The following is a 23322-nucleotide window of genomic DNA, read 5'->3' as shown; positions in this document are numbered from 1 at the left end:
CTGCGCCTCTCTGCCCCTGTGATCCCTCCCGCCCCCCACACCGTCCGGCCTTCTCCGGGAAAGTCCAGGCTCCTCTGACAGGGAAGGTGGGGGGCTGGCCTCCGACCAGGCAGCAGCGCCCCGACGGGGGGGACCCTCTACAGGCAGACCCCCCCGAGGAACCCCATTTCCACGCACCAGGCACCCCTGCGTCCCGGCAGGCGCCACCTGCCCCCACCAGCCATCTCCCTTTCCGGCGCCTGAAGCCACCCTCCCCGCGCTCGCGCTCAGCCTCCCAGGCCCGGAGAACCGCCCCCCGACTGCCCAGCCCGGAAACAATCACCCTTTGAGAAAGGCTGCCAAACCGGGCGCCAGGAGCGGCCAGGATAGAGGCGGGGTTGGGGGCGGGAGGCTTTAACTCCGGGGGGCGAGGCCTGGCGGTGTCGGCTTCAGAGCGCAGAGCCGGGGCCGCCAGCGTCTGGGAGGGCGCGGGGCGCGGGGAGATACCCACCCGGGGGTCCGCGCCTCCTCGCGCCCCCGCCCCCGCCCGCGAGGTTGGTACCGACCGTCCGCGGCGCGGGTCCCGCCGGCTGCTCGCGCGCGGGGCGGGGCGCGGGGCGGGGCTAGCGGTGGGCACCAACCCTCGGGCGGGCCGGGGGCGGGGCTGGCGGCGCTGTCACAGCAGCGGCGGCCCCGGCGCGTCCGCCGCCGCCGAGGGGACCGCGCGCCGGCCCGGTCTGCTGGCTCCGGCCGCGCGCCCCGGCCCGCTCCTCCGCCCTGCGCCCGGCCGGCTCTCCCCGCTCTGCCGCGCCCCCGGCCTCCCCGCCTGGCTCCCCGCCCCGCGCCCCCCGCGCGCTCTCGTGCTCGGCCGCCGCCTCGCCGAGCGCAGAAGGGCCGGGCCGGGGCGGCGCTGACCCCCCGGCGATGAAGGGGCCTCGGGGGACCCGCAGCCCGAGAGTCCCCGGGGCCAGAGGCGCGCGTGGCCGGGGCCAGCAGCCTGGGAGCGCGGGGACCGGCGCCTAGGGGCCGCCGCCGAGATGGAGCGCCCTGGGGACGATCCGGACTCGCCGCCGCAGGTCAGTGGCCCCGCCGCCGCGTACAGAGCCCCTTTATGCGTCCGCATCGGTACCCGCGCCATGTCCTCCGGGCGCCTGTGCGCGCGCCCCTGTGTGTGCGTGTGTGTGTGTGTGCCCGTTTGTGTGTGTGTGTGCGCGCGCGCGCATGTATGGCGGTGCGCGCAGCGGGGCGGCTGGAGAGCTGGCCAGCACCGGGCCGGGGCCAGGAGGCGCCGCAGTCGAGGGGATGCTGCGAAACAGCACCTGGGTGGTGCTGGCCCTCCTGGGCGTCGAGAAGGGGAGGCTGGCTCTCAGCCCCTGCCAGCCGCAAGCAGGGCTCTTAGCTTGCCGGCCCTTCCTCCCACCTCAGCAGGTGGTTCCTGGAGACCTGGAGTCGGAGGTCAGCACCACTGCTCCGGGTCCCCAGGGTTGCCCCCAAGCCCAGAGGTGCCAGCCACTGGCAAGTTAAGTGTCTGCAACTCTCCCGCGAGGTGGGGGCTGAGAGGTGGTGTCAGGCCAGGCCAGTGTAGGGGGCAGGAGGAGTCAGGACCGAGTTCATCACCTGCCCTCCACAGCTGGGCTCAGGCCGGGGGCCCCAGTCCCTCCCAACCAGAGCCCACAGCTTAGGGGAACAAACAGATGGGAGGCAGCAGAGGATGGAGCGGAGGCCAGGAAGGAGGTGACGGCCTGGGGTCTGAAGCTGAGGTTGAGGGAACCCGCCTGCCATGCAGGCAGAGGCAGAAACAAGACCCTCCCCAGCCCTATGCCTGTTCTTCCCCGGCTAGGCCTAGTCCCATCCTGGCGCCGCTTGCATGGATTCTTGTAGAAGCTGGGGCAGAGGGACTCTGGGGCTCTCTCTGCCCTGGGTGCTGAGGCCGGCCTTGCAGACGGCTGGTCGCCCCAGGCTGGTAGGAGCAGCTCTGCGTGGGTACCAGGTGGGAGAGTGGGGTGCCCACTGGGGGCTTGACGTGCACTGCTGCACAGGACTGGGTGGGGATGTCCCTGGAGCAGTCTGTGACATCTTGTGTGTGGTGTCAGGGTGGGGCTCACGGCTCCCTGAGTTATGGGGCTGTGGGCGTGTGACTTTACCGGACGGAGGCTCCCGCTTCCCCAGATCCACCTCTATCCCCCGGGGCTCCCTGCCTCCAGCACAGAGACCCTGGCGTCCCCTCCAAAGCTGCTGAGCTGGGGGCTGTTAGTGGTCTCACTGGACTGAACGTCGAGTCCCCTTCCTTTGTTTAGAACAAAGACCCTTCCCCCGTGAGACCCTCGGAGAGACTGCACTGCACCCAGTCCATGCCCAGCACCCCCAAAGCTTCCGGGGCTGCACGCATCCCCCTCTCCCCATCTTGGGGGATGCAGAAGGCTTGCCCTGGTATGGAGCAGGGAGGCTAGATAGATCCGGGCCCCCTTCGGCACCAGGAGGCAGCTGTGCCCGTTTCGTGCCTGCCCGTGGGGAGCCCTTCCTTGTTGGGGTGTGCTGGTGGCTCACGGGCGCTGGACTGAATGCACGCACACAGGTTCCAGATGAGCAGCAGCGATGCGCCCACCTGAAGGGGGGCTGGTGGAGATCGGGGGCTCCAGAGGAGGAAGCGGGGGGCCAGCCCTGCCCCCTGCCACCGTCTCTGGACGCGCCTGGGCTTCCCCACCATGGTTTTGGAGGGCGAGGGGCGAGGGGACCCGGGTGGCTGCCCTTCTCTGGTTGTGAGCACTGGTGATGAGCAGAGTGGAAGCTTTGCAAGTGTGGCAGGTCCAGGGGTGAGCTGACCCGGAACCAGGCGCGAGGGTCAGGGAAGCGTGTTGGTCCAGCTTGGCCAGAGGAGGGGCTGAGCGCTCCCCTCTGCTGAGTGCTGGACGAGAGGAGAGGCCGGGCTCGGGAAGAGAATCTGAGAGTCTGAGGCAGGCGGAGCAGCCGTGGAAGACAGCAGACAAAGACACAGAAGCGTGGGGGCAGCCTCGGGCTTCCTTCCAAGATGCCCCTGTCAGCAGCCAGCGGCCAGGGCAGGGGGCCAGCCCCCCACGGAAGGGTCTTCCCGAGGCAAGGGGGAGCGCGGGGTTCAGGGGGAGCCTAGGGCAGAAGGGACTCTCTAGCCTGTGCCCGCCCTCACGCCTTCTGGGGAGAAGAAGGAAAGCCTACCTGCAGGCCAGAAGTCCTCTGCGGGTGCGGCTGAGCGTCTGGGGTGGGCACATGGAGGTGCTGCCGCGCAGGGCACAGGCTGGCCAGGCCGAGGCTGCCTCGGTGTCTGGGAGGGCTTCGGGGAAAGCGGAGCCCTCTAGGCCCTGATTCCTGAAGGCCTGTAGGCCCAGGAGCCTCGCCCGCCAGGCCGTCTGTAGGTGATGCGCTGGAGAGGCATCACCATAGTGTCTGCATCTGTTCCCCCCCGTGAGCCCTGGCATCCGGAAGCCTCTAGAGTGGAGTCGCCGTTCTCAGGCCCACCCTGGGGCCACACCAGCTTTGCTGCCGGCTCTCCGTTCAGACCGCCGCCTGCAGGCTCGAGGCCTGGTCCTGCCCCTGCCGTTCTGCTGTGGGAGACACGCTCGGTGTCCCCCTGCCAAATGGCAGTGGCATGGTTTCCGTGTTGAATCAGCGGTCAGTGTGGTCATTGCTCTTCTCGGCCAGTGGTTGTCCCCCCGAAATCCATGCAACCGACAGGAACCCCAGGCTGGTGGCCCCTTGGTGTGGGTGCTGCCAGCTGGCCAGGTGGGCAGGGGGCGCTCCAACTCCACTCCACACTCGCTCACTGAGCACCTACTGTGCCCCAGGCCCCGGGCCAGTCCCAGGGAGGTAAAGCATCAAGCGGTCCAGTCAGATCAGGTTTTCTGTTTAGCTTAGCTTTGGAAGGAAGGACTGTGTGGGTTGCCTTTTTTTTTTTTTTTGCAGCTACAGCAAATTTACTTTCCTAATGAGGTTTAGCTCCAGCCAATATTAAAATGAATCTGTGCTCCCTGAGCTCAGCAGCTGCCAGCAGGGCAGTGGCCTCCCCGCCAAGCGCCTGGCAGGGCTTGGGGCTCTGCCGCCCAGAAGCTTGATGGTGGGGAGTCTCAGGGTGGACCTCCAAGAGCTGGCTGGACTGGGGATGTCTTCTGCCAGTTCAGAGCCCTGAGCAGGGGGTCTTCCGCGCCACAGCCAGGAAACGGGGGCCCTGATCCTTGTTCATGAAGGAGGGGGAGGAGGCCGGGGCTGCAGGGATCAGAGGGCAGGTGTCAGGAGGGACCCGGCCTGCAAGTCCTCTCAGACCCCCCATGAGGCTAGGCGCGTGCCGTAGCCTCCCCCTACCCCTGCCCCCTCTCGCTTCCTTCCGTGGGAGGTGGTGAGCGCTGGTCTGTTCACTTACCCAGTGCCGGAAGCCTCAGAGCCCAGCTGGACATGGCACAGCTGCCCCCTCCCCCGGCGGGCATCCCCCAGTCACGCCAGCGCGTGCTGTGAGCTCAGGAGCGCACAGGGCTTGTGGCTGCCATGCAGGATGGCACGGACGCATCCAGGATGAGCCCAGCGTCCCTGAGTACCCCTGGCGAGTGTTGCCCGGGGCTCGACACTGCGAGTGCGGAGAGCGTGGGCTGCAGGACGCACGCGGCTGTGCCCGTGCTGTGCGCCCCGGGGCCGTCCCTGACCCTCTGTATCCCCCTGTGTCTCGTCTCTGGGCGGGACGATAGCAGGATGCTTGTGAGGTAGGGTGAGAATCACAGTTAACTGTGTTACTCGCTTGGAACACGAGCAGTAAGTGCTTCGCTCAGCAGGTATTTTTGCCTTTTTTAAAAATTTGGCTGCTCCAGGCCTTCGTTGCGGCATGAAGACTCTTAGTTCCCGCATGTGGGATCCAGTTCCCTGACCAGGGATGGAACCCGGGCCCCCTGCATTAGGAGCACGGAGTCTTAGCCACTGGATCGCCAGGGAACTCCCAGTGATTTTTAAAATTATTCATTCAGGTAACCTTTCATCTGACAGACACTCAGATGGCACGCAGTGTGCCTTGCTTCCGTCTCCCACCACCCTGAGCCCGTCTCCTCCCTGTGAGGGGGCCGTGGACAGACGGTCAGCCCTGCACCATCTTGGGTCGTGTCTGCCTTTGCGAGTGAGCGCAGCTCCCCCAGCTGCCCCCAAAGGGCCCTGCTTAGCCCCGTGCGTTCAAAATAAAGGAGCACACAAGGTTCCGGCCTCCAGCGGCGTCTGGCCAGGTGGGGGCGGCCATGGCCCAGAGGGCTCTGCCTGGCTCCCAGCCCGGGTCCTGAGTGAGAGGAGCCCCTGGCCGGGCAGGCCCAGCAACCAGCTGCTGTCCGCTTCCAGGCTCAGCAGTGTCAGCCGCTCGCTGCAGACTCAGCCCCAGGGGCCTCGTCTCCTCATCTAAAATGACAGCCGCGTGAAGCGTGTGGCCGTGTCCGGCCCTGACCACACCGCTGCCCTCGGTCAGCCCCCCTGATCGACACCCCAGGAGTGGGGTGGGGGGTGTCCACCCACTGAGAGGGCAGAGGGCAGAGCACGCAGGTCTGGGAGCTGGCGGTGGCCCGGCAGACCGTCTGCCCAGAGTTAGGACTCTGCATCTGTAGATGCGTCCTTCTTTCTACGGATCAGTAAGCTGCCCAGAGAGGTTCTGCTCCTGTTTCAGGTCACACAGCACTTTGGTGCCTGGTCCCGGACTGTGGCCCGAGTCTCCCAGCTCCCGCCCTCCCTGTCTCAGGCCTCCTGTGCTCTTGCAGTATGGAGACAGGCCCCCCAGGCGGGGGGTGAGGGGCCCACCATGGGACGAGGCTCCCCTCCCCCACCAGCCAGCCAGGCCTTCGCTGTCCTCCCGCGACAGCTGGTGGGAGGACGCGCCTACACTGTCCGCCAGGGCCCCAGGGAAGGTCAGCTGCTTCGGGCCACAGGCAGCGCATTGAAAATACACAGGAAACTTTAATTAGACCAGTGAATCAGCAGCCTGCATGGTGTGTGCACACTCTGACCACACGGTGTGTGCGCGCACAGTCTGACCACACGGTGTGTGCACACACCCTCTGCCCCTGGGCCTCCGTGCTGAGCAGGTTGTTCTATTTTCTTTCATCCTCTGAGCCTCTGAGGTGAAGTGAGGTGTTGCTCGCCCCACCCACCCTGTGCTAACACGGACTTTCTCTCGTCCCCGTAAACCTCTCTCTGGGAGCCAGCATCCACGCCTCCGCCCCTCCCCACACCCCCGGCTGGAAAGCCAGCCGCCGGCCCTGTGTGTGAGCGTGCACTTGCGCACGCGTGTGTGCATGCCATTGTCTCACCATGTCCTGGGCACTCCTAGGGGCTTACCTGGAGCCCGTGGGGCACATCCCCCGGACGAGCCCTCTGTGTGTTTCGTCATGGCAACACCCCCGTGCCGGCCAGCAGGAAGCTCTGGCGCTGGGACCACACAGGTGCCACCTGGCCCAGTCCGCAGTGTGTCACCGCTGACCCACCCAAGCACAGCTGTTGGATGGCAGGTGCTTATTTCGTGGCAGAAATTCATAGAATGTACAATTAGGATTTACCACCTTAACAGCTCTTAAGTGCTCAGGGCGCCAAGGACGTCCCCGACGCACGCCTGCCCAGCTCCAGAACTTCCCCACCCTGCATGCTGGAGGCTGTGTGCTTCCCCAGCCCCCGCCCAAGCGCGGGCCCCCAGCCGCTGCTCTGCGCCCGAGTCCGACCGCCTTGTGCCTCTGCGAGCGGGTCAGGGGCTTGTCCTGCCTCACCGCACCCCCCCAAGCCCAGTGTCCTCCAGGCCTCCTTGTCAGAGCAGCGTCAGCGCTGGTCCCCGCTGGCCTGGGTCACTCCACGTGGTTGCGTCTTGCCTGCCCGGTCCTCAGACGGGCAGGCCACTTACTGCCAGGCCGTGGGGCGGAGGCGGTCCACGGTGGTGTCTCCCCAGTGCCCTTCCTGCCCCGGGGGCCGCAGATGCCTCTGTGCTCTGAGATCAGGCACCCGGGAAGCAGGGAGGATGGAGCCCCGCTTTCCCTGACGGTCCAGTGCCAACCGCAGGGCCAGCACTCTCGACAGCCCAGGGAGAGGGGGAGGCAAGGGCACGACTGGCCAAGGCTACAGGTGCGGCCGGCGAAGGGACAGCCCCCGCCAGGACCCAGGACCCCGGGCGAGGAGCCTGCCCCCTCGCAGAGCCTGGGGTGGGGGCCGCTGGCCCCAGAGCCCCGTGTGCAGGGCGGCCCTGTGCACTCACCTTGTGAGGCTCAGCCTGACTGGGCCACCGCTGGGTCACGTGCACCCAGGGGACACGGTGTCAGCAGGACCACCGTCTGGGGCCGAGACTGGGGACCCTGGGTCCATCACCCCCTCAGGGTGGCGTCTGGGGCTGAGACTGGGGACCCTGGGTCCATCACCCCCCACCCCGGGGTGGGGTCTGGGGCTGAGACTGGGGACCCTGGGTACATCACCCCCCCGGGGTGGGGTCACTGCCTGCTCGGGCGCTGCACCTCCTGCAACACTTCTCCCAGTGTCTCTCCCAGCACGGGGGTGGCTGACCCCAGGGAGGGAATGGGGTGGCAGGAGAGACAGGAGGCAGAGGGACTGAGAGCAGCCTCAGGAGCTTGGCAGGAAATGGGCATCCCTGCGTCCACAGCCCCCACCTCCAAGCTCAGCTCCGAGGCCAAAGGAGGAGCCTCGGCTCGCCCGCCCTGGAGACGGAGGGAGACAGGGCCGCCCTGCCCTCCCTGAGTGCCAGTCCTGCCCTGGCCACACGCCCGGTGTCTGGGCAGGGACAGGGCTAGTGGTGAGGGGCAGGGGGCACCCCAAGGCCAAGGCGGGCCGCCCCGGCGGCCACCCACGCCGGGAGCCCCGAGGTCGGGGTGGGGAGGGCTGGTCCTGGCACACAACCCACTCCTCACTCCTCCCCGGAGTCCACCCCGCGGGCACCACCTGCGGGCACAGCCTCATCCGAGGGAGGGAGGAAACTGCTCTGAGAGCCGCCCGAGGCTGGCCGGCCCAAGGAGCTGGGGGCCCCACGCCCCATCTCTGCCGGATGCGTGCACCCAGCGGGAGTCACCGCTGTGATAGTTCACATTCCGCAGCCTTCGTGGCACTCTCTGTGGGCCAGGCCCTGCGCCAGGGTTTCCCACGGACCCCTCATCCGATCCCAAAGTGCCCGATGAGCGTTGCAAAGGAGACTCAGTCAGAGACACAGTGCAGCCCCCACTGTTTGCGGGGCCCGGAGGAGCCCCCGGCCTGGGGGCTGCAGACACGGAAGCAGCAAGACCAGCGGGTTCACGCGGGTGTGGGCTGGCTGCAGAGTGCGCGGGGCTGGGCAAGCTTCGGGGGTCAGGCCAAGGGCTCAGAGCACCAGGTGGTCTCCCCTGGAAACCGCGGGCTGGGTGGGACCCCCGGGTGGGACCCCCACCCCAAAGCGCAGGCCACCAGCTCCAAGGGAAATAGGCGGAGAGAAGCAGGACGGCCAGACAGCGGGGGCAGGGCGGTGGGGACAGACGACCACGCGCTCACCCCCCAGCACGGTGGAGCCCCTCCTCGCCCACAGCCTGCCGGCTCTGCACGCTGTCCTGGGCCAGCCCTGCCTCAGACATTCAGTCCCAGGGTCCCCAGGCCCCGCGGTGGCTCCGCACACAGCCCACACGCACAACCAGCCCTCAGCACCTGCCAGGCGGCCCCGGCCCCTCTCCACCTCCCTGGGCCTCCCCAGAGTGAGCAGGGTCACAGGGGCTCCAGGAGCCCAGGATGTGAGGGTCCCACGCTCTGGCTTCTGGCCAGTTCTCCACCCTCGGCCTCAGAGAGAGCAAGCCCCACCCCCAGAGCCGGGCGGCCTGGAGGCTCCCGCTGCCGCTGGTCCCCAGCAGGTGTGGCCTCAGCCCCCGGCCCCCGGCCCCCGGCCCCCGGCCCCCGGCCCCTGCCCTCTGTTTCCTATCAGAGCCCCTGACTCCTGCCCCAGCCCACCCAGGCCGGTGCCCGGGGGCCCCACGCGGTGTGTCAGCATGTCCTGAGCTGCCCCACGCCTCCAGGGCCCGGGGCAGTGCAGCGAGCCACGCGCTGAAGGGCAGCGTGTTCCAGGGTGTTTGCTGGGGCCGCACTGCACTCGGGCAGGGCTGTGTCCCTGGGCCAGGGTGACCGCCTGCTGCATCCACACAGCCTATCCTGGGGGACGTTCCTCAGAGGCCTCTGCGCCCTGAGACCACGTGTGTGCCCGGGAACACACGTGTGCCCACAGACACACATGCACTCACTCAGAGGCGGTGCTGGCCGCGAGCTCACATGTGCACACGTGTGTGAAGTCACCCGGGGCAGTGGCTCCAAGGAGCTTGCAGAATGGACCTAGCCCCGCTGCCTCCCCGAGTGAAACTGCAGACTGCGTGTCTGGGGGCAGGGGGCTGGTTCATTGGCCACTGCTGTGGGACCGAATTACAATCGGACGGCACTGAGGTGGGGGCACAGTGCCCAGCTGGTGCCCAGGCTTCCTGCAAGGTGGCCAGCAGGCTCGGGGACACGCAGACCCCCGAGCAGGGCCATGACAGGCCTCGCGGAGGGGACAGGCCCCCGAGGCCCTCCTGCGGCGGCTCTCTACAGGGGCACTCGCCCTGGCCGGCCACTGTCAGGTGGCCCACTTTCCCTCTGGTCTCTGTCCCCACCTTGAGCCGCGCTGCCAGTCACGCCTGTGCTTCAGGCCCCACCCAGGGCACCCAGGACGCACCCCAGGGGACACTCTCCTATGAGGGGCCGTGAGACACGTGGACGACCTTCTGCCCGAAGACGGGGATGTCAGTCAGGCCACTGGTGCCGCTGGTTTGTCCCATTCAGATTCCTTCAGTGCAGGGGACCACGCACATCAGACCCTGTCTCCACTCTTTACTGAGTCAGAACCTAAACCTGATCCCAAGGCTATTTCTGAAAAACCAGAAGAGAAACCAAGGAGCCACTTCAAACACGACCGATGGACTGTTGTTTCCTGACTCCTGGGTGGAAGAAGCCTGAAGCTGTCACCCCAGCCTGTGCTGCGCGGGCGTCCTTCCACCCCAGCCACTCTCGGCCAGAGCGGAGGAAGATGGTACCCGGCCCCGGGTCCCTCCAGCCCCCACCGTGAGAGCCGGTGGAGCGCCCCTCCTGGCTGAGCCAGTCCCTTGGTGCTGCCTGAGGGGCCAGGCCTGCCTGCCGGCAGGAGCAGTGTGCGTGGGGCAGGTGTGAGCGCTCAGAGACTGACCTGGGCCCTCCAGGCCTCAGTTTCCTAGCCTGTGAAATGGGGCTGAGACCACCCTGCCTGCCTCAGAGGACACTGGGGAGATGAAGGGCCGGCTTGCAGAGAAGGAACCCCGCCTGCCCAGGGTAGGGCTACAGCCCCCGGGGGCCGTCCGAGCCCTCTTGGGGTGGAAGGCACCCTCTCCCACCCGCTCCAGAGGTGAGGGCAGAGCCGGGCACAGCGGCCGCTGCGTGCTGCCCCCTCCCCGCGGAGCCAGGGGTTGGGGAGGCCGGGCAGTGAAGCCTGGGGCCAGCTGGTGCGTGTGGACCCTCGGGGCGGGAGCCAGTTAGCTGTGGCCTCGGGCTTGTCCTGCACAGGGGCTGTGGGGTCGATGCTGACCCCTTGGTCCTGTTAGGGCTCCCGCAGGTCTTGGAGACCATCTGAGGCCAGGGGTGAGCCAGCCCTTCCCAGCGTCCTGCCCGCTGACCTCTGCTGACCTCCACCTGCATCCTCAGCCCAGCCCCTCCTCCTTCCCAGCCCTGATGTCTGCGCAGCCCCAGGGCACTCAGCTCCTAGGAAAAGGAGGCGGCTTCTCTCCTCACGGCCCAGCAGGGTCCCCTCCACCCACTCAGGGCCCACGCCCTGGCCTGTCTGCACGGTGCAGGCAGGCGAGGCGCCCTCTGCGGGCCAGGGAGCTGCGGCCTCCCCGGAGGCTGTAAGGTTGCTCCTCATCTGTCCGCAACAGTCCTGCGTGCTCGTCATCACTGTGCACACTCAGTCGTGTCCGACTCTGCAGCCCATGGACCCTCCAGGCTCCTCTGTCCATGGGATTCTCCAGGCAAGAAGACTGGAGTGGGCTGCCATGCCCTCCTCCAGGGGATCTTCCCGACCCAGGGATTGAACCGGGGTCTCCTGCGTCTCCTGCACTGTAGGCAGATTCTTTACCGCTGAGCCATCAGGGAAGCCCCTTATTATCACAGAACATGGCAAAAAGCAAGAAATTCAAGCTGGAAAGGAAGAAAGCCCTCGTTTCTATGAGAGTTAAGTCGAATGTTCTCCAAAGGTTCCACGAGGCGAGTCTGGGAAAAAGTTCTCCAGGCAAGGTGAAGACCGGTGGGAAACATCATAGAAATGCTAAAGGACGCCGTGCTCCCCGCGTGTCCCCCGGTGGCAGACCACTTCAGGGAAGTCAGTGTCAAGGCCACGGGCGCTGTGCCCCGGGGGGCGACTCCCCGCGGGCCGTGAGCTCCCAGGACATCCTTGGCCTCGCAGGCAAGGCTGCGCTAGCTGGCGACAGGCGCTTGATCGGGGAAAGGACCACGGGCTGGGCGGTGGTCAGGGCACGCGTGGCTTGTACACATCACCTCTGGGGGTTCTTCTTCCCGTGGCCTCCTGCAACCCGCCCACCAGCCACGATCCCAGGCCTACGGGCACCATGGCCCCTACCCTGCTCGAGGGCTCAGGGCGGGGGGCGGTCTGTGTGTAACCGACCTCCACCACACATGTGCCCACACACGCGCACACACACAACGCACACGGTGCACATGCACACACACATGTGCACACAACGCACACGGTGCACATGCATACACACACGTGCGTGTGCCCGCTCTGCCGTTACCTCCCTGAGTGGCGGGACAGAGCTGTGTGGAGCCGCCCTCCCTGTGAGCCGGGCGCTGACGGCCGGCCACCCGTCCCCCCCACCCCCGCAGCCGTGAATCCAGCAGGGCCCTGCCCACCCCCAGTGGGACTAAACCAGCTCCTCCCCAGGTGTGGGGCACAGGCGAGATGTCTGCCGGAATCCCTGCAGTCTCAGGAAGCAGGCTGCCGTGAGCCTCGAAGCCAAGCTCACCCAGCCTCTTCCGGGCAGCCTGCTCGAGGCTGGACCCCAGGCCAGCTGCCCACCGACCCTCCAGGGCCATGGCCCCGGTCATCCTTGCAGCCCCCTCTCAGACTCAGGCCTCTGTGTCTGGGGTGCTCCGCTGGCCCCACCCCATGCCCCCACCCCAGGCTCCCAGACCCCTGTTCCCAGCCACCCAGCCCCAGGCCCGCTCCCCACAGACCCCCTGCTGTCCAGCTGGCTCCCTCCGAGGCTGAGGGCTCCTTGCTCAGCTTCATAACCGCCTGGTAATTAGCTCCACGACTTCGCTGCCGTGCTTATAATAGCCTTCATTAAACTTGTGGGGTTTTCAAGCCATAATGGCTTCCAAAGTAATTAATGCACAACTGGGTTTATGGCTAAGTTTATTTTTAGCGCTTTCCTGCCTCCCCCTCCTTCCTGTCATAGATGTTTTGACCAGATAGACTGGATGGGATCAAAGAGTCCCCCTCAGGCCGTTGCCTCTCTCCCCCTCCTGCTCCCCAGGGGGGACAGGACCTGCAGGGGGCTGCCCCCAAGGGGCTCTAGGGCCTGACGCCCCTTCCCGCCCTCCTGACACAGCTCAGACCCAGAGGGTCTGGATTCAGGTCTGGCCCCACTACGAGCCGTCCCTTGTGGCCAGTCGAGCACCAGGCAGAAGGGGATGTGGGAGGACCTCACAGGGAGTATCGAGTGCTCTCCGGGGGCGGCCACGGGAGTGGGGTGCCTGAGTGCCCAGCCAGGCCAGCCCCCACGGCCAGACACCTGGAAAAGCCCTGGGGGCCCCACAACCCGAGCCGGCCTCCCTCACGTGCCCAGCCAGATGGAGGCCACGACCCGGCACTTTGCGTCCTACCCGTGGGCTCGGTGCGGGTAGGGCTGGCTGGGGAGGCGGCCGACGCCCTGATGGGCAGGCAGCGTGCGCCTCTGGGTTCCTCCTGCGGGGCCGTGGCCGGGAGCGTGGAGGCAGCTCAGGATCCAGGAACCAGCCCCGAGCCCGCACCGTTTGACCCCGGGGCCTGTCCACCGTCTGCCTCCAAGCAGGCTGTGGAGACGGGGCACGGCGGCCACCTGGGAGCACCCGCCCGCCGGGAGGCCTGCTGGCGAGAGAACCGGGTGGAAAGGAGGGACACAGTGCCTCCATGCTGGCCGAGTCCTGCTCAGCCTGGCTCTCAGCCCCACGGGAGACAGACGTCCGCCTGCCTGCGGCCAGGTGGGCGTGGCCCTGGGGGCTCAGCTTGCCAGACTGGGCCGCCCATGGCTGTCCTCCCCCCAGGCCGCCCCTGTGGGCCCACAGGCATCTTGCAGGGCTCTCAGCACAGAAGTGGGGGGGTGGAGGAGGGGGTGACAGTTCCCAGGCGGCCGGGAGGCAGGTCCCTTGTCATGAGCTCAGCCAGCCCGGAGGGGCGCTGTCCGCACACGAGCCCCTCGGTTGACCCCCGACACCCTTGGTTGACCCCCGGCCATAGCTCCAGCCTGGGCTCTGTCCCACCCAGGCTTGGTGAGGATGCACCCTCCCAAAATCCCCCTCCAAACGCCACTGGCCGGTCCTCTAAGGACTCACTCAGCGCTGATGCCTTCATGCAGGCTGTGAAATGATGTCTGAGCACAAGGCTGTGGCTGTCACAGCCACGAACTCACCATGGGTGCTTGCTGAGTCTGCCTGGCAGCAGGCTGCGAGGCCCACGGGCATTAAAGCCTTGGAAAGTAGGTGCCTACTTCATAAATGAGGAAACAGGCCCGGGGGTGAGTCAGGTGCACCCAGGAGGTGTGTCTGGACCGAGCGGGCACCGCCCATCCTCGGCCCCGCGGGGTGGCCGCCCCCAGGCCCCTGGCCAGCCTCTCTGTGCCCTCTTGCAGGTGTCCACCCCGCAGGGCTCCTGACCCACCGCAGACGGCGCCCCTCCCCAGACTCCGGTCAGGCTGGACTCCGCAGAGCTGCATCGGCAATGGGTGGGTTGAGCGGTCAGGCCGGTGGGCTGGCGTGCGGCTCCCCGCGGCCCCGTGCCCGGCCTGCCCGGCCCACTCGTGTGCTTTCCTCCCCCGTGGCCGCCGCCCAGCTCACGAGGAGCTGTGGGCCCAGCCAGCCTTGGAGATGCCGAAGCGCCGGGATGTCCTCGCCATTGTCCTCATCGTGCTCCCCTGGACGCTGCTGGTCACCGTGTGGCACCAGAGCACCATCACGCCCCTGCTCGCCGCGCGCAAGGGTGAGTCCCGCCCCGCTGCGCTTCGTGGACAGGGTGACCACAGCCTGCAGTCCTGAGTCTCCCTGACGGGGTGACCGCAGCCTGGGGGCCTGACACTCCCTGACAGGGTGACCGCAGCCTGGGGGCCTGAGTCTCCCTGACGGGGTGACCGCAGCCTGGGGGCCTGACTCTCCCCTGCCGGGGTGACCGCAGCCTGGGGGCCTGACTCTCCCCTGCCGGGGTGACCGCAGCCTGGGGACCTGACTCTCCCTGACGGGGTGACTGCAGCCTGCGGGCCTGACTCTCCCCTGCCGGGGTGACCGCAGCCTGGGGGCCTGACTCTCCCTGACGGGGTGACCGCAGCCTGCGGGCCTGACTCTCCCCTGCCAGGGTGACCGCAGCCTGGGGGCCTGACACTCCCCTGACGGGGTGACCGCAGCCTGGGGGCCTGACGCTCCCCTGATGGGGTGACTGCAGCCTGCGGGCCTGACTCACCTGATGGGGTGACCGCAGCCTGGGAGCCTGACTCTCCCTGACGGGTTGACCGTAGCCTGGGAGCCTGAGTCTCAGCTGCTTGGCCAGTGGGAAGCCAGGGACAACCCAGCTGACGACCGCACCCTTGGGGGCTGACCTGGGGCTTGGATGGTGCCATGCACACAGGCTCAGATCCTCACGGGCTCTCCTCTGCGCCCACGCCCAGGACATGCAGCACGGGAGGGCTCGGGGGTGGGGGCGGGGTTCCCAGCCTGTGTTACTGGAAGCCTTTCAGGGCAAGTGACTTCTTTCCCTGGTCAGGAAGCCCTGAGGCAGCCCGCAGCCCCCAGAGCAAGCAGGGGCGAGAGCCCCAGTCTGGGGTGGTCAGCCCACACCGTGACGCGTCAGGCTGCTCATCCCTGTGGGGGCCTGAAGCCTCCACTGGGAGGACTGGGCAGAGCACGGCTCAGCTCCCACCATCGGTCGGGGCGCCTGGAGCTCTCCCGGCGTTTCCTCTCCTCACTCCTTGGTGCTTATCTTTTTTCTGGCTGAGCTGAGTGGTTCATGGGATCCTAGTTCCCTGAGCAGGGATGGAACCCAGGCTATGGCAGTGAAAGCGCCAAGTCCTAACCCCACACCACCAGGAAGCCCCGCTGCTTGTCCTTTTAGAGTCGTCACCACAGCACCTCATGAGGTTTGTCACGTGGGATGTAACACCACATGCTTCCGTTCTCGGCAGTGCTTTGGGCTCAGAGATGCCAGGCTGCTGCGCTCAGCATGGCCGGTCATGCCTAGAGATGGGGCTTGGCACCCTGTGCCCCAGGGCAGCCGCGATGGTGGACACAGGCAGCAGCAGAGGGAGATGGGGGCCCTGAGGACTCGGAGGCGGCGGCAGCCCTGACCCAGCCCAGCACGGGCTCGCAGACGCTCCAGGGCTCAGAGCCGGCTGCAGGGGTGTGATCGAGGGGCAGAGAGGGAGGGCAGGGGGTCAGGGACGCTCAGTGTCCTTCCCGAGCCTCAGGTTTCCAAAGCTCTGCTCACAGCAGGGTTCACTAATCCTTATTTACGTCTGGGTCTGCAGCTGCTCTCTGCAAGCTTGTTTTCTTTTCCCAGGTTGACCCAAACCTCCTGCAGAAAGTCCCCTTGGTTGCCTGTGCCGGTCTCCGCACCCTGCACCCACCGCCCTGGGGCAGGGTCCCACCTCCGCTGTGTGTCCCCAGTGGGGGTTGTTAGCCCGTGGGAACTCTCCGAGAGCTGGGGACGCATATGTCACCCAGGAGCCCAGTGCCCAGCCCCGGGCCAGCGCCTGCACCCACACCCGCGTGCTAACAAGACCAGTAGGAAGCCCTCCCGGGACCCCCTTCACCCCCTGCAGGGAATTGCTCACACTGCCTTTTCCGTAGTTGCAAGAAGCTGTGAAGAACGGAGCCTTTTGCAGTCCCCCTCTGCACAGGGGAGATGTTATGAGCTCGGGCTGGGTTCCGAGCTCCTGAATCTGCGTGGAGCCTGGATAAAGGAGACACAGTTATCAGCTCCAGAGTCCTTCACGCGGCCAGACAGGCCTGGGGGGTGGGGGCGGGCGGCACTTTCAGAACGGGAGGGTGGCTGGCTGATGCCCCCGTGAGGGGCTGCTGGCTCCCCACAGGGAGAGCGGCTGGAGGCGGGAGAAAGCCTGGCCATCAGAGCCGCCCTGGCGGGAGCAGGGGCTCCCATACCTGCATGTCACAGAGGCAGGCCTCTGCCCGGCTCCACACACGCCCCTCCTGGGTGCACAGCGGGGCGGGGGTACAGGCAAGGCCCCAGGGGCTGAGAGCGGGTGACAGTAAAGTGCGTAAGGCCCGGCGGAGCCGAGGCGGGTCTCCACCCCGCCCTTTGGCTCAAACATGGGATCCGGAAACATCTTGCCCACCAGGGGCAGCCCCCGGGACAGAATGCCGAGGTGGAGTCCCACACTCTGCAGTGAGGTTCTCGAGCTAGATTCTGGGTCAGGCCCCAGAGCGCCTTTGGGGCAGTGCCCTGCAGGTCCCTTCCCCCCGGGGAGCAGGAGGAGGACCGGGAGGGGAGGACAGAGGCAACAGCCTGAGAGGGAGGCTCTGACTCCGCCCAGTCTGTCTGGAACCCAGGCGAGGTGCTGCTGGACTCCGAGGCCACAGGGCACAGAGCACCGAAGCACCAACGCTGCCCCGGGCACAAGCGCTGGTGCCTGGGCTCCGCGGCCAGCTCTGGCCAGGGAGGAGGGCACGGGCAGCAGGGCGGGCTCTTCTTCATACAAAGCCCAGCACAGACAGGAGCCCAGGGCGCGACATTGCAGTTTGGCCAGCGGCCCTTAAACAGCTGCAGAGCTGTCGAAAGCCAGGCGTAGGGAGAAGTTATTTCTGTCATTTGGGGAGTCAGAAAGAGGAGGACCCAGGGGGAGGGTGTCAGGCAGCCAGCCTTGACCGTCAGCGGCAGCCCCCAGGACCCTGGACAGGCGTGCACTGACTCTCCCACAGGAGGAGCAGAGGAGAGCAGGGCGGGCCAGTACTTCTCTCTGGTACAGCTGTACCTAGTACTTGTACCCCCAGTACCCCAGTACCCAGTCTCGGTACCCAGTACCTCTGTACACAGTACCTGTACACCCAGTACCCCATACCCAGTATCTGTACCCCCAGTACCCCTGTATCCAGTACCTGTACCCAGTACCATGTACCCAGTGCTTATACCCAGTATCTGTACCCAGTACCCCAGTACACAGTATCTCTATCAGTACTCCTATACCCAGTACCCTGTACCCAGTGCTCATACCCAGTACCCCTATATCCAGTACCTGTACACCCAGTACTCCTGTACCCAGTACTCCTATATCCAATACCCCTGTATCCAGTACCTGTACCCAGTACCCTGTACCCAGTGCTTATACCTAGTATCTGTACCCAGTACCTCTGTACCCAGTACCTGTACACCCAGTACCCCAGTACCCAGTTTCTCTGTACCTAGTACTCCTGTACCCAGTACCCCAGTACCCAGTCCAGTCTCTCTGTATCCAGTACTCCTATACCCAGTACCCTGTACCTACTGCTTATACCCAGTATCTGTACCCAGTACCCCTGTACCCAGTACCTGTACCCAGTACCCCTGTACCCAGTACCTGTGCCCAGTACCCTTGTACCCCTGTACCCAGTACCCCTGTACCCAGTACCTGTACCCAGTGTCCCTACACCCCCCAGGACCACACGCCCTCCTCTAATCTGCAGATGACAGTGGTGACCCCCGGCGCGAGGCGCCCCCTGGCACGGACCCCAGGGAGTACTGCATGTCCGACCGGGACATCGTGGAGGTGGTACGCACAGAGTACGTGTACACGCGGCCCCCGCCCTGGTCTGACACGCTGCCCACCATCCACGTGGTGACGCCCACCTACAGCCGCCCAGTGCAGAAGGCAGAGCTCACTCGCCTGGCCAACACGCTGCTGCATGTGCCCAACCTGCACTGGCTGGTGGTGGAAGATGCGCCGCGGCGCAGCCCGCTGACGGCGCGCCTGCTGCGCGACACCGGCCTCAACTACACGCACCTGCACGTGGAGACGCCGCGCAACTACAAGCTGCGCGGGGACGCGCGCGACCCCCGCATCCCTCGGGGCACCATGCAGCGCAACCTGGCGCTCCGCTGGCTGCGGGAGACTTTCCCGCGCAACTCCAGCCAGCCCGGCGTCGTGTACTTCGCGGACGACGACAACACCTACAGCCTGGAGCTCTTCGAGGAGGTGCGGCCGCGGATGCACGCAGAGCGGAGGGGGGGGGGCGGACGGACCTGGAGCGGGGAGCAGGCCTGCACGGGGCTCCCAGGCCACCAACCCGCCGCAGCCCTGGCTTCAGGGCACTGTCTGGCAGAGGGCTTCCAGTGGGGCAGGGGAGGCGGGTGCCCCGTCCACCCTCAGTGTGCCCCCACCCCCCACCCCCCGACTTTGGGAATCAGGACAGTGGGGGAGGGGAGGGAGTCATTTCAGACTCTAAATCGGGGAGACAGAGCTTTTGCAGCAAAGGACAAAGCACAGGGCACGTGACAAGGGAAGCACCAGCTGCTTGCAGGGTGGCCTTGCTCACAGCCCTGGCCAGTCCTCCACAGATGCCCGCCCTGGGCGGCCCAGGTGTCCTGACTCTTCTCCCCTCTAGATGCGCAGCACCAGGAGGGTGTCTGTGTGGCCCGTCGCCTTCGTCGGGGGCCTTCGGTATGAGGCCCCGAGGGTCAACGGGGCAGGGAAGGTGGTCGGCTGGAAGACGGTGTTCGACCCCCACCGGCCGTTTGCCATAGACATGGCGGGATTTGCGGTCAACCTCCGGCTCATCCTGCAGCGGAGCCAGGCCTACTTCAAGCTGCGCGGCGTGAAGGGCGGCTACCAGGAGAGCAGCCTGCTGCGCGAGCTTGTCACCCTCAGCGACCTGGAGCCCAAGGCGGCCAACTGCACCAAGGTGGGCCCCCGCTGAGCCCGCAGCGAGGTGCAGGCTGGCTGCTGCCTGAGAGGCCACCCTGCTAATCAGAGACCTGCATAGCCAGTGGACAACCAGCCTCCCTCCCGAATGGGTGGTCTACAGCCCTTCAGGCAGCCACACTAAAGGTGGGCGGGGGGACAAGGAGGGGGCCCCCAGGCAGGCAGAGCCTAGGAGTGAATTCTTCCCTCACCACAGCATCAGATGGGCTCCATACTCCATGTCAGACGCACCTACATGTGTGCACACATATGCACATCACGGGCACATGTGTACACATGCATATACACACATGCATATGCCAGTGCACATGCACCGACATGCACAGACACATGGGCACATGTGTTTGCATGCATGTGCACACTTGCACATGTCCAGTCTGCACAGGTACAGACACACAGGCACACGTGTATGCATGCATGTGTACACACGTACATGCCCAAGCACATACGAGCACAAATGTATGCACACATGTGCACATATGCATATGCCCAGTAGACACGTACACACATGTTCGTGCATATGCACATGCACATACATGCACAGATACATCTTGCTTCCAGTTTGGACTTCTCCGGTTGGGGACCAGGCTGGCACTTAGCTGAGCTGGAGTCCCCAGAACTGTCTCCCTCAAGACCCATCAAAAAGCACAGGGGAGGATGAGAAGCAAGAGGAAAACTTGGGACCACTTTGTCTCTTTTTTGTAGCTGCAGATTTTCTGTTTCCAATAGATATGGTGAAGGCAGCCTATGTACAAAGAGCAAGAATGAGGGGGTAGGTAGAAATACAGAACAATGGAGAAAGTCTTGCTGGAACAAGGGCTGGAGGGGAGGGGCAAGGGTGGGAGGGCGAGGTCGGGGCCGGCCCCACGTAGTCTCGTGTCTCTGGACACACAGATCCTGGTCTGGCACACGCGGACCGAGAAACCGGTGCTGGTGAATGAGGGGAAGAAAGGCTTCACTGACCCCATGGTGGAGATCTGAGCCCCAGACACAGGTAGGGGGACGCGAGCCGGTGACGCCTTGGGCAGGCCCCCCCAAGCTTGGGTGCAGAGTAAATCTTCCAAGGCATTTCCTCCTGGTCTTTAATCATGACAGTCACGACAAAGGCCCCATGGAGTGGAGGAGGCAGAGCTGAAGTCAGCAGGTGGCAACCTCCCCGCACACCTGGGCCCCCCAGCTGGGTCCCCACATACCTGGGTCCCTGCACACCTGGGCCCCCCAGCTGGGTCCCCGCACACCTGGGTCCCCCCAGCTGGGTCCCCGCACACCTGGGTCCCTGCACACCTGGGCCCCCCAGTTGGGTCTCTGCATACCTGGGCCCCCTCAGCTGGGTCCCTGCACACCTGGCCCCTTCCTTGCTGCTTGGAGGCCTTCACCTTCCAGCACCGCCTCGTGACGGCTCCCTGTCTCCCCATCTCATTCTGGCCACAAGCCTGTCTCCGTATGAGGCCTGCTGTGTGAACTCACCCGGGCTCTGTCTGCATGGTTTCCTCCTCAGTTGAGGTGGAAGCGTGGACTCCAGAGCCTGGCCCAGCTCCTAGGCTCCCATTTCCCTCATTTTCTTCATCTGCAAAATGGGTTGTTGGGGCACCAGAATAGTGTCTGGCACTGCCCAACTGCTGCTGCTTTTATTTGGTCCTTTAAAATCCTGTACTGAAGTAGTTCACAGGCTCCATCTACGCTTTAGAGGCACAGGAATGAGACTAAGAAAAGCTGAGTGGATTGTGCCAGTGACCCGCACAGCCAGGCCCTTCCTGGGGGCCTCCTGTGACCTCAGCAGAGCTGGAGGCTTGCTGTGAGTGGGGCTCTCTTGGTCTTCGGGCCTCCGAGTCAGGCTGCAGCATTTGTGCCTCGCGGGCAACAGCCCTACCGCAGGAGACCGCGGGGGTAGCGACCCCGAGCGTGGCCGATCACCTGGGCCACAATGAGACTGCACTGGGTCAGAGCACGTTCCCGGCTGCTCGAGGTTCCGGGGGGGCTCTGTGGACCCCAGCTCCCAGCGGCTCCCTCAAGCCGCCCCCTCGCCCTCTCCCCTCAGGAGCGCCTTCTGAGACCAGCTCCCGGCCACCTCCTCTCCCCACGCTGGCTCCCTCCGAGGCGCACTCCTGTGGACTCGCTGCCCCCCTCCCTTCCCCTCTGGGGCCTTCGGAGAGAGCCTGGCCTGATGCCAGGACGAAGGACGGAGACCCTAAAGCACAGAACCCCCACACCTGTTGTGCTCCACCTGCCCAGCAGTCCTGCGGGGTCGACGCCATGGGCCCCGAAACAGGGGACTGCCCGGCTGGGACGGAGGTGAGAGCCCTGCAGACCGGCCCCTGGCCCCATGGGGCCCCACGGCCACCCCCAGCGGGCTTTCCTCACTCCCGCCTCCAGAGCCTGGGGCCGTCTGAGCGCCTGGCAGGCCCGTCTGTACCTCGCATGGCGGGGTGGGGAGCAGAGCCCCTCCAGGCCCTCGCCCCCTCCACCCGGCACCCGGCCCCACCCAGCGCGGAAGGAGCCGTCGAGCCCGAGCCTGTCTGGAGCAGGCTGCAGCCGGGTCCATGAGCCGCCCTCCCACCGGCCACCCCGCGCCTGGGCCGGGATTGGGGAGGCAGACGCCCCCCACCAGAGCGGCCGCCGGGGCTCGAGGGGCAGGTGAGCCAGGAGCAGAGAGAAGAAGGGCCGGGCGGTGTCCTCCCCGCCCCCAGCCGGGGGGCTTTGGCCTAGAAGAGGGGTCGACAGAAGGCACGGAGGTGACCTGGACCCGGAGGGCGGGAGACCGAGCCCAGACTGCTGGCAAATCGTGACTTACACAGAGTGGGAAGCAAAACCTCGGTTCTCCCTAACAGGGCGCGCAGTCAGCTGGCCTCCCGTGCCACCCCATCTCCCCCCACCACGCAGCCCCCCGCCAGGAGGGAGGCGCTGGTCCCCCTGCCTTCCCCGCGGGCCAGCCCTCTGCCAGCCCCCACTCACGCTGCTGACCGCTGGAAGCACAAAATTTTCCTCCCCTGAGAGGCAGAGGAACGGCCCGCGCCCCCGAACAGGGGTTTACTTTTAACGCTAACAGTCCCCACCCCCCTGAAATTCGCCGGGCGGGTCCGAGGGCTGCCGAGAGCCCGCTTCTGGGTATCGGGGGCGGTGGCCTCAGTGCAGCGACCCAGAGTGCCAAACAGCATTGCCGCCTGTGCTGAAGGGGGTTTACCTCCTCACCGTGGTCATGAGAGCATCCCACGGCCCCCTACCCAGAGCCCTGAGCCTCCTTGAGGGGCCCATGGGTGCCTGGGAACCACGGGGGTGACAGCGACCAGCTGAGTGGGTGATTTGCGCCGGGCACCATGGCCTCGCTCACCGGGACCAACCCTGGACGCTGGGTCAGCTCGCCTGGCTGGGCCACTGTCTTGGCCGGAAAGCCAGGGCTGGTTTTCAGGAAATTGGTGTGAACCACAAAACGGGATCGTCTCTTTTTTTTTTCTTTTTGGCAGATACTAGTTCAGTTGTCTTCACCTAACACTCTCTCTTAGCTGCATGTGTATTTATTTACAGTTATAACCCTGGTGGACTGCAGCTTCCGTCTTTTCTGGGAATGAGTTCGTTATGAGCCAGGGTTGGGTCCGTGACCACAGCTTGTTTGCTCCCCCGTCGGGAGTAGGGGGGGCCGGAGCCCCGAGGACACAGGGGGAGGGCGGCCCCCACAGCTGCACCGTCGGTCTGTTTTAATTTAACTGTATTTAATTTGTTTCGAAATTAAAAGTCAACTATGGTTTTTAACTGTCTTAACCCTCCTCTGCCCTGCCTGCTTTCTCATTACTTAAGTGTCCAGCCTGTACTGTGAGGTGCCCCTCTGGACGCTCCCTGCTCCAGGTGCGGCGTGGGCCCCTGAAAGCCATGGGGTCACCTCCCGAGAGGACGCGAACACACAGAGCCAGGGCGCTCCGGACGCTGTCAGCACCAGGAGGTGGACAAGGGGCGTGGGGCGGGCACCCACCTGGGCCGTCAGAACGGCCTCTGGAGAGATGCGCAGAGACCGGGATCCAGAGCAGAGCACTTCCTCAGTGGAGGCGCTTGGCAGACAGGCCCCGAGGGCAGCTGAAGGGGCAGGCGGGTCAGACATGCGAGCGAGGGACACTGGAGAGGTGGCTCTGGGGACCAGGGCGAGTTTGGCGGTCTGGGAGTGAGAGGAGAGGCTGTCAGAGGT

General features: G+C 65.7%; 1 protein-coding gene across 3 annotated transcripts; it reads left to right on the top strand.

The window, feature by feature from the left end:
• The first annotated feature begins 427 nt into the window (after positions 1–427).
• Positions 428–22903, top strand: B3GAT1 (beta-1,3-glucuronyltransferase 1). 3 transcript variants are annotated; one of them, XR_014069535.1, is made up of 8 exons: positions 634–1055; positions 13881–13973; positions 14081–14227; positions 17914–18422; positions 18832–19128; positions 20043–20142; positions 21187–21363; positions 22029–22903. XR_014069535.1 is itself a non-coding variant. In XM_081544660.1 (7 exons), the coding sequence occupies exons 2-6, from the start codon at positions 13970–13972 to the stop codon at positions 20127–20129; spliced, it is 1044 nt and encodes a 347-aa protein (XP_081400786.1). In that variant the 5' UTR covers positions 428–533; positions 13881–13969; the 3' UTR covers positions 20130–20142; positions 21187–22903. The 3 variants fall into 3 exon arrangements, 2 of the variants coding, with proteins under 2 accessions (XP_081400786.1, XP_081400787.1); XM_081544660.1 differs by lacking the exon at positions 634–1055 and adding an exon at positions 428–533 and having other exon boundaries at positions 21187–22903; XM_081544661.1 differs by having other exon boundaries at positions 658–1055; positions 21187–22903.
• The last annotated feature ends 419 nt before the right edge of the window (positions 22904–23322 follow it).

This window comes from Giraffa tippelskirchi, chromosome 11 (genome assembly GCF_054371585.1).
Source record: "Giraffa tippelskirchi isolate mGirTip1 chromosome 11, T2T-mGirTip1v1.2.pri, whole genome shotgun sequence".
NCBI lineage: Eukaryota > Metazoa > Chordata > Mammalia > Artiodactyla > Giraffidae > Giraffa > Giraffa tippelskirchi.
This window is presented reverse-complemented; position numbering and strand designations above follow the sequence as displayed.

Coding starts and splice junctions, on each gene's coding strand:
- B3GAT1 (XM_081544660.1), top strand. Junction 14,228..17,913: donor CCTGCTCGCCGCGCGCAAGG/GTGAGTCCCGCC, acceptor TCTAATCTGCAG/ATGACAGTGGTGACCCCCGG. Junction 19,129..20,042: donor AGGCGGCCAACTGCACCAAG/GTGGGCCCCCGC, acceptor CTGGACACACAG/ATCCTGGTCTGGCACACGCG.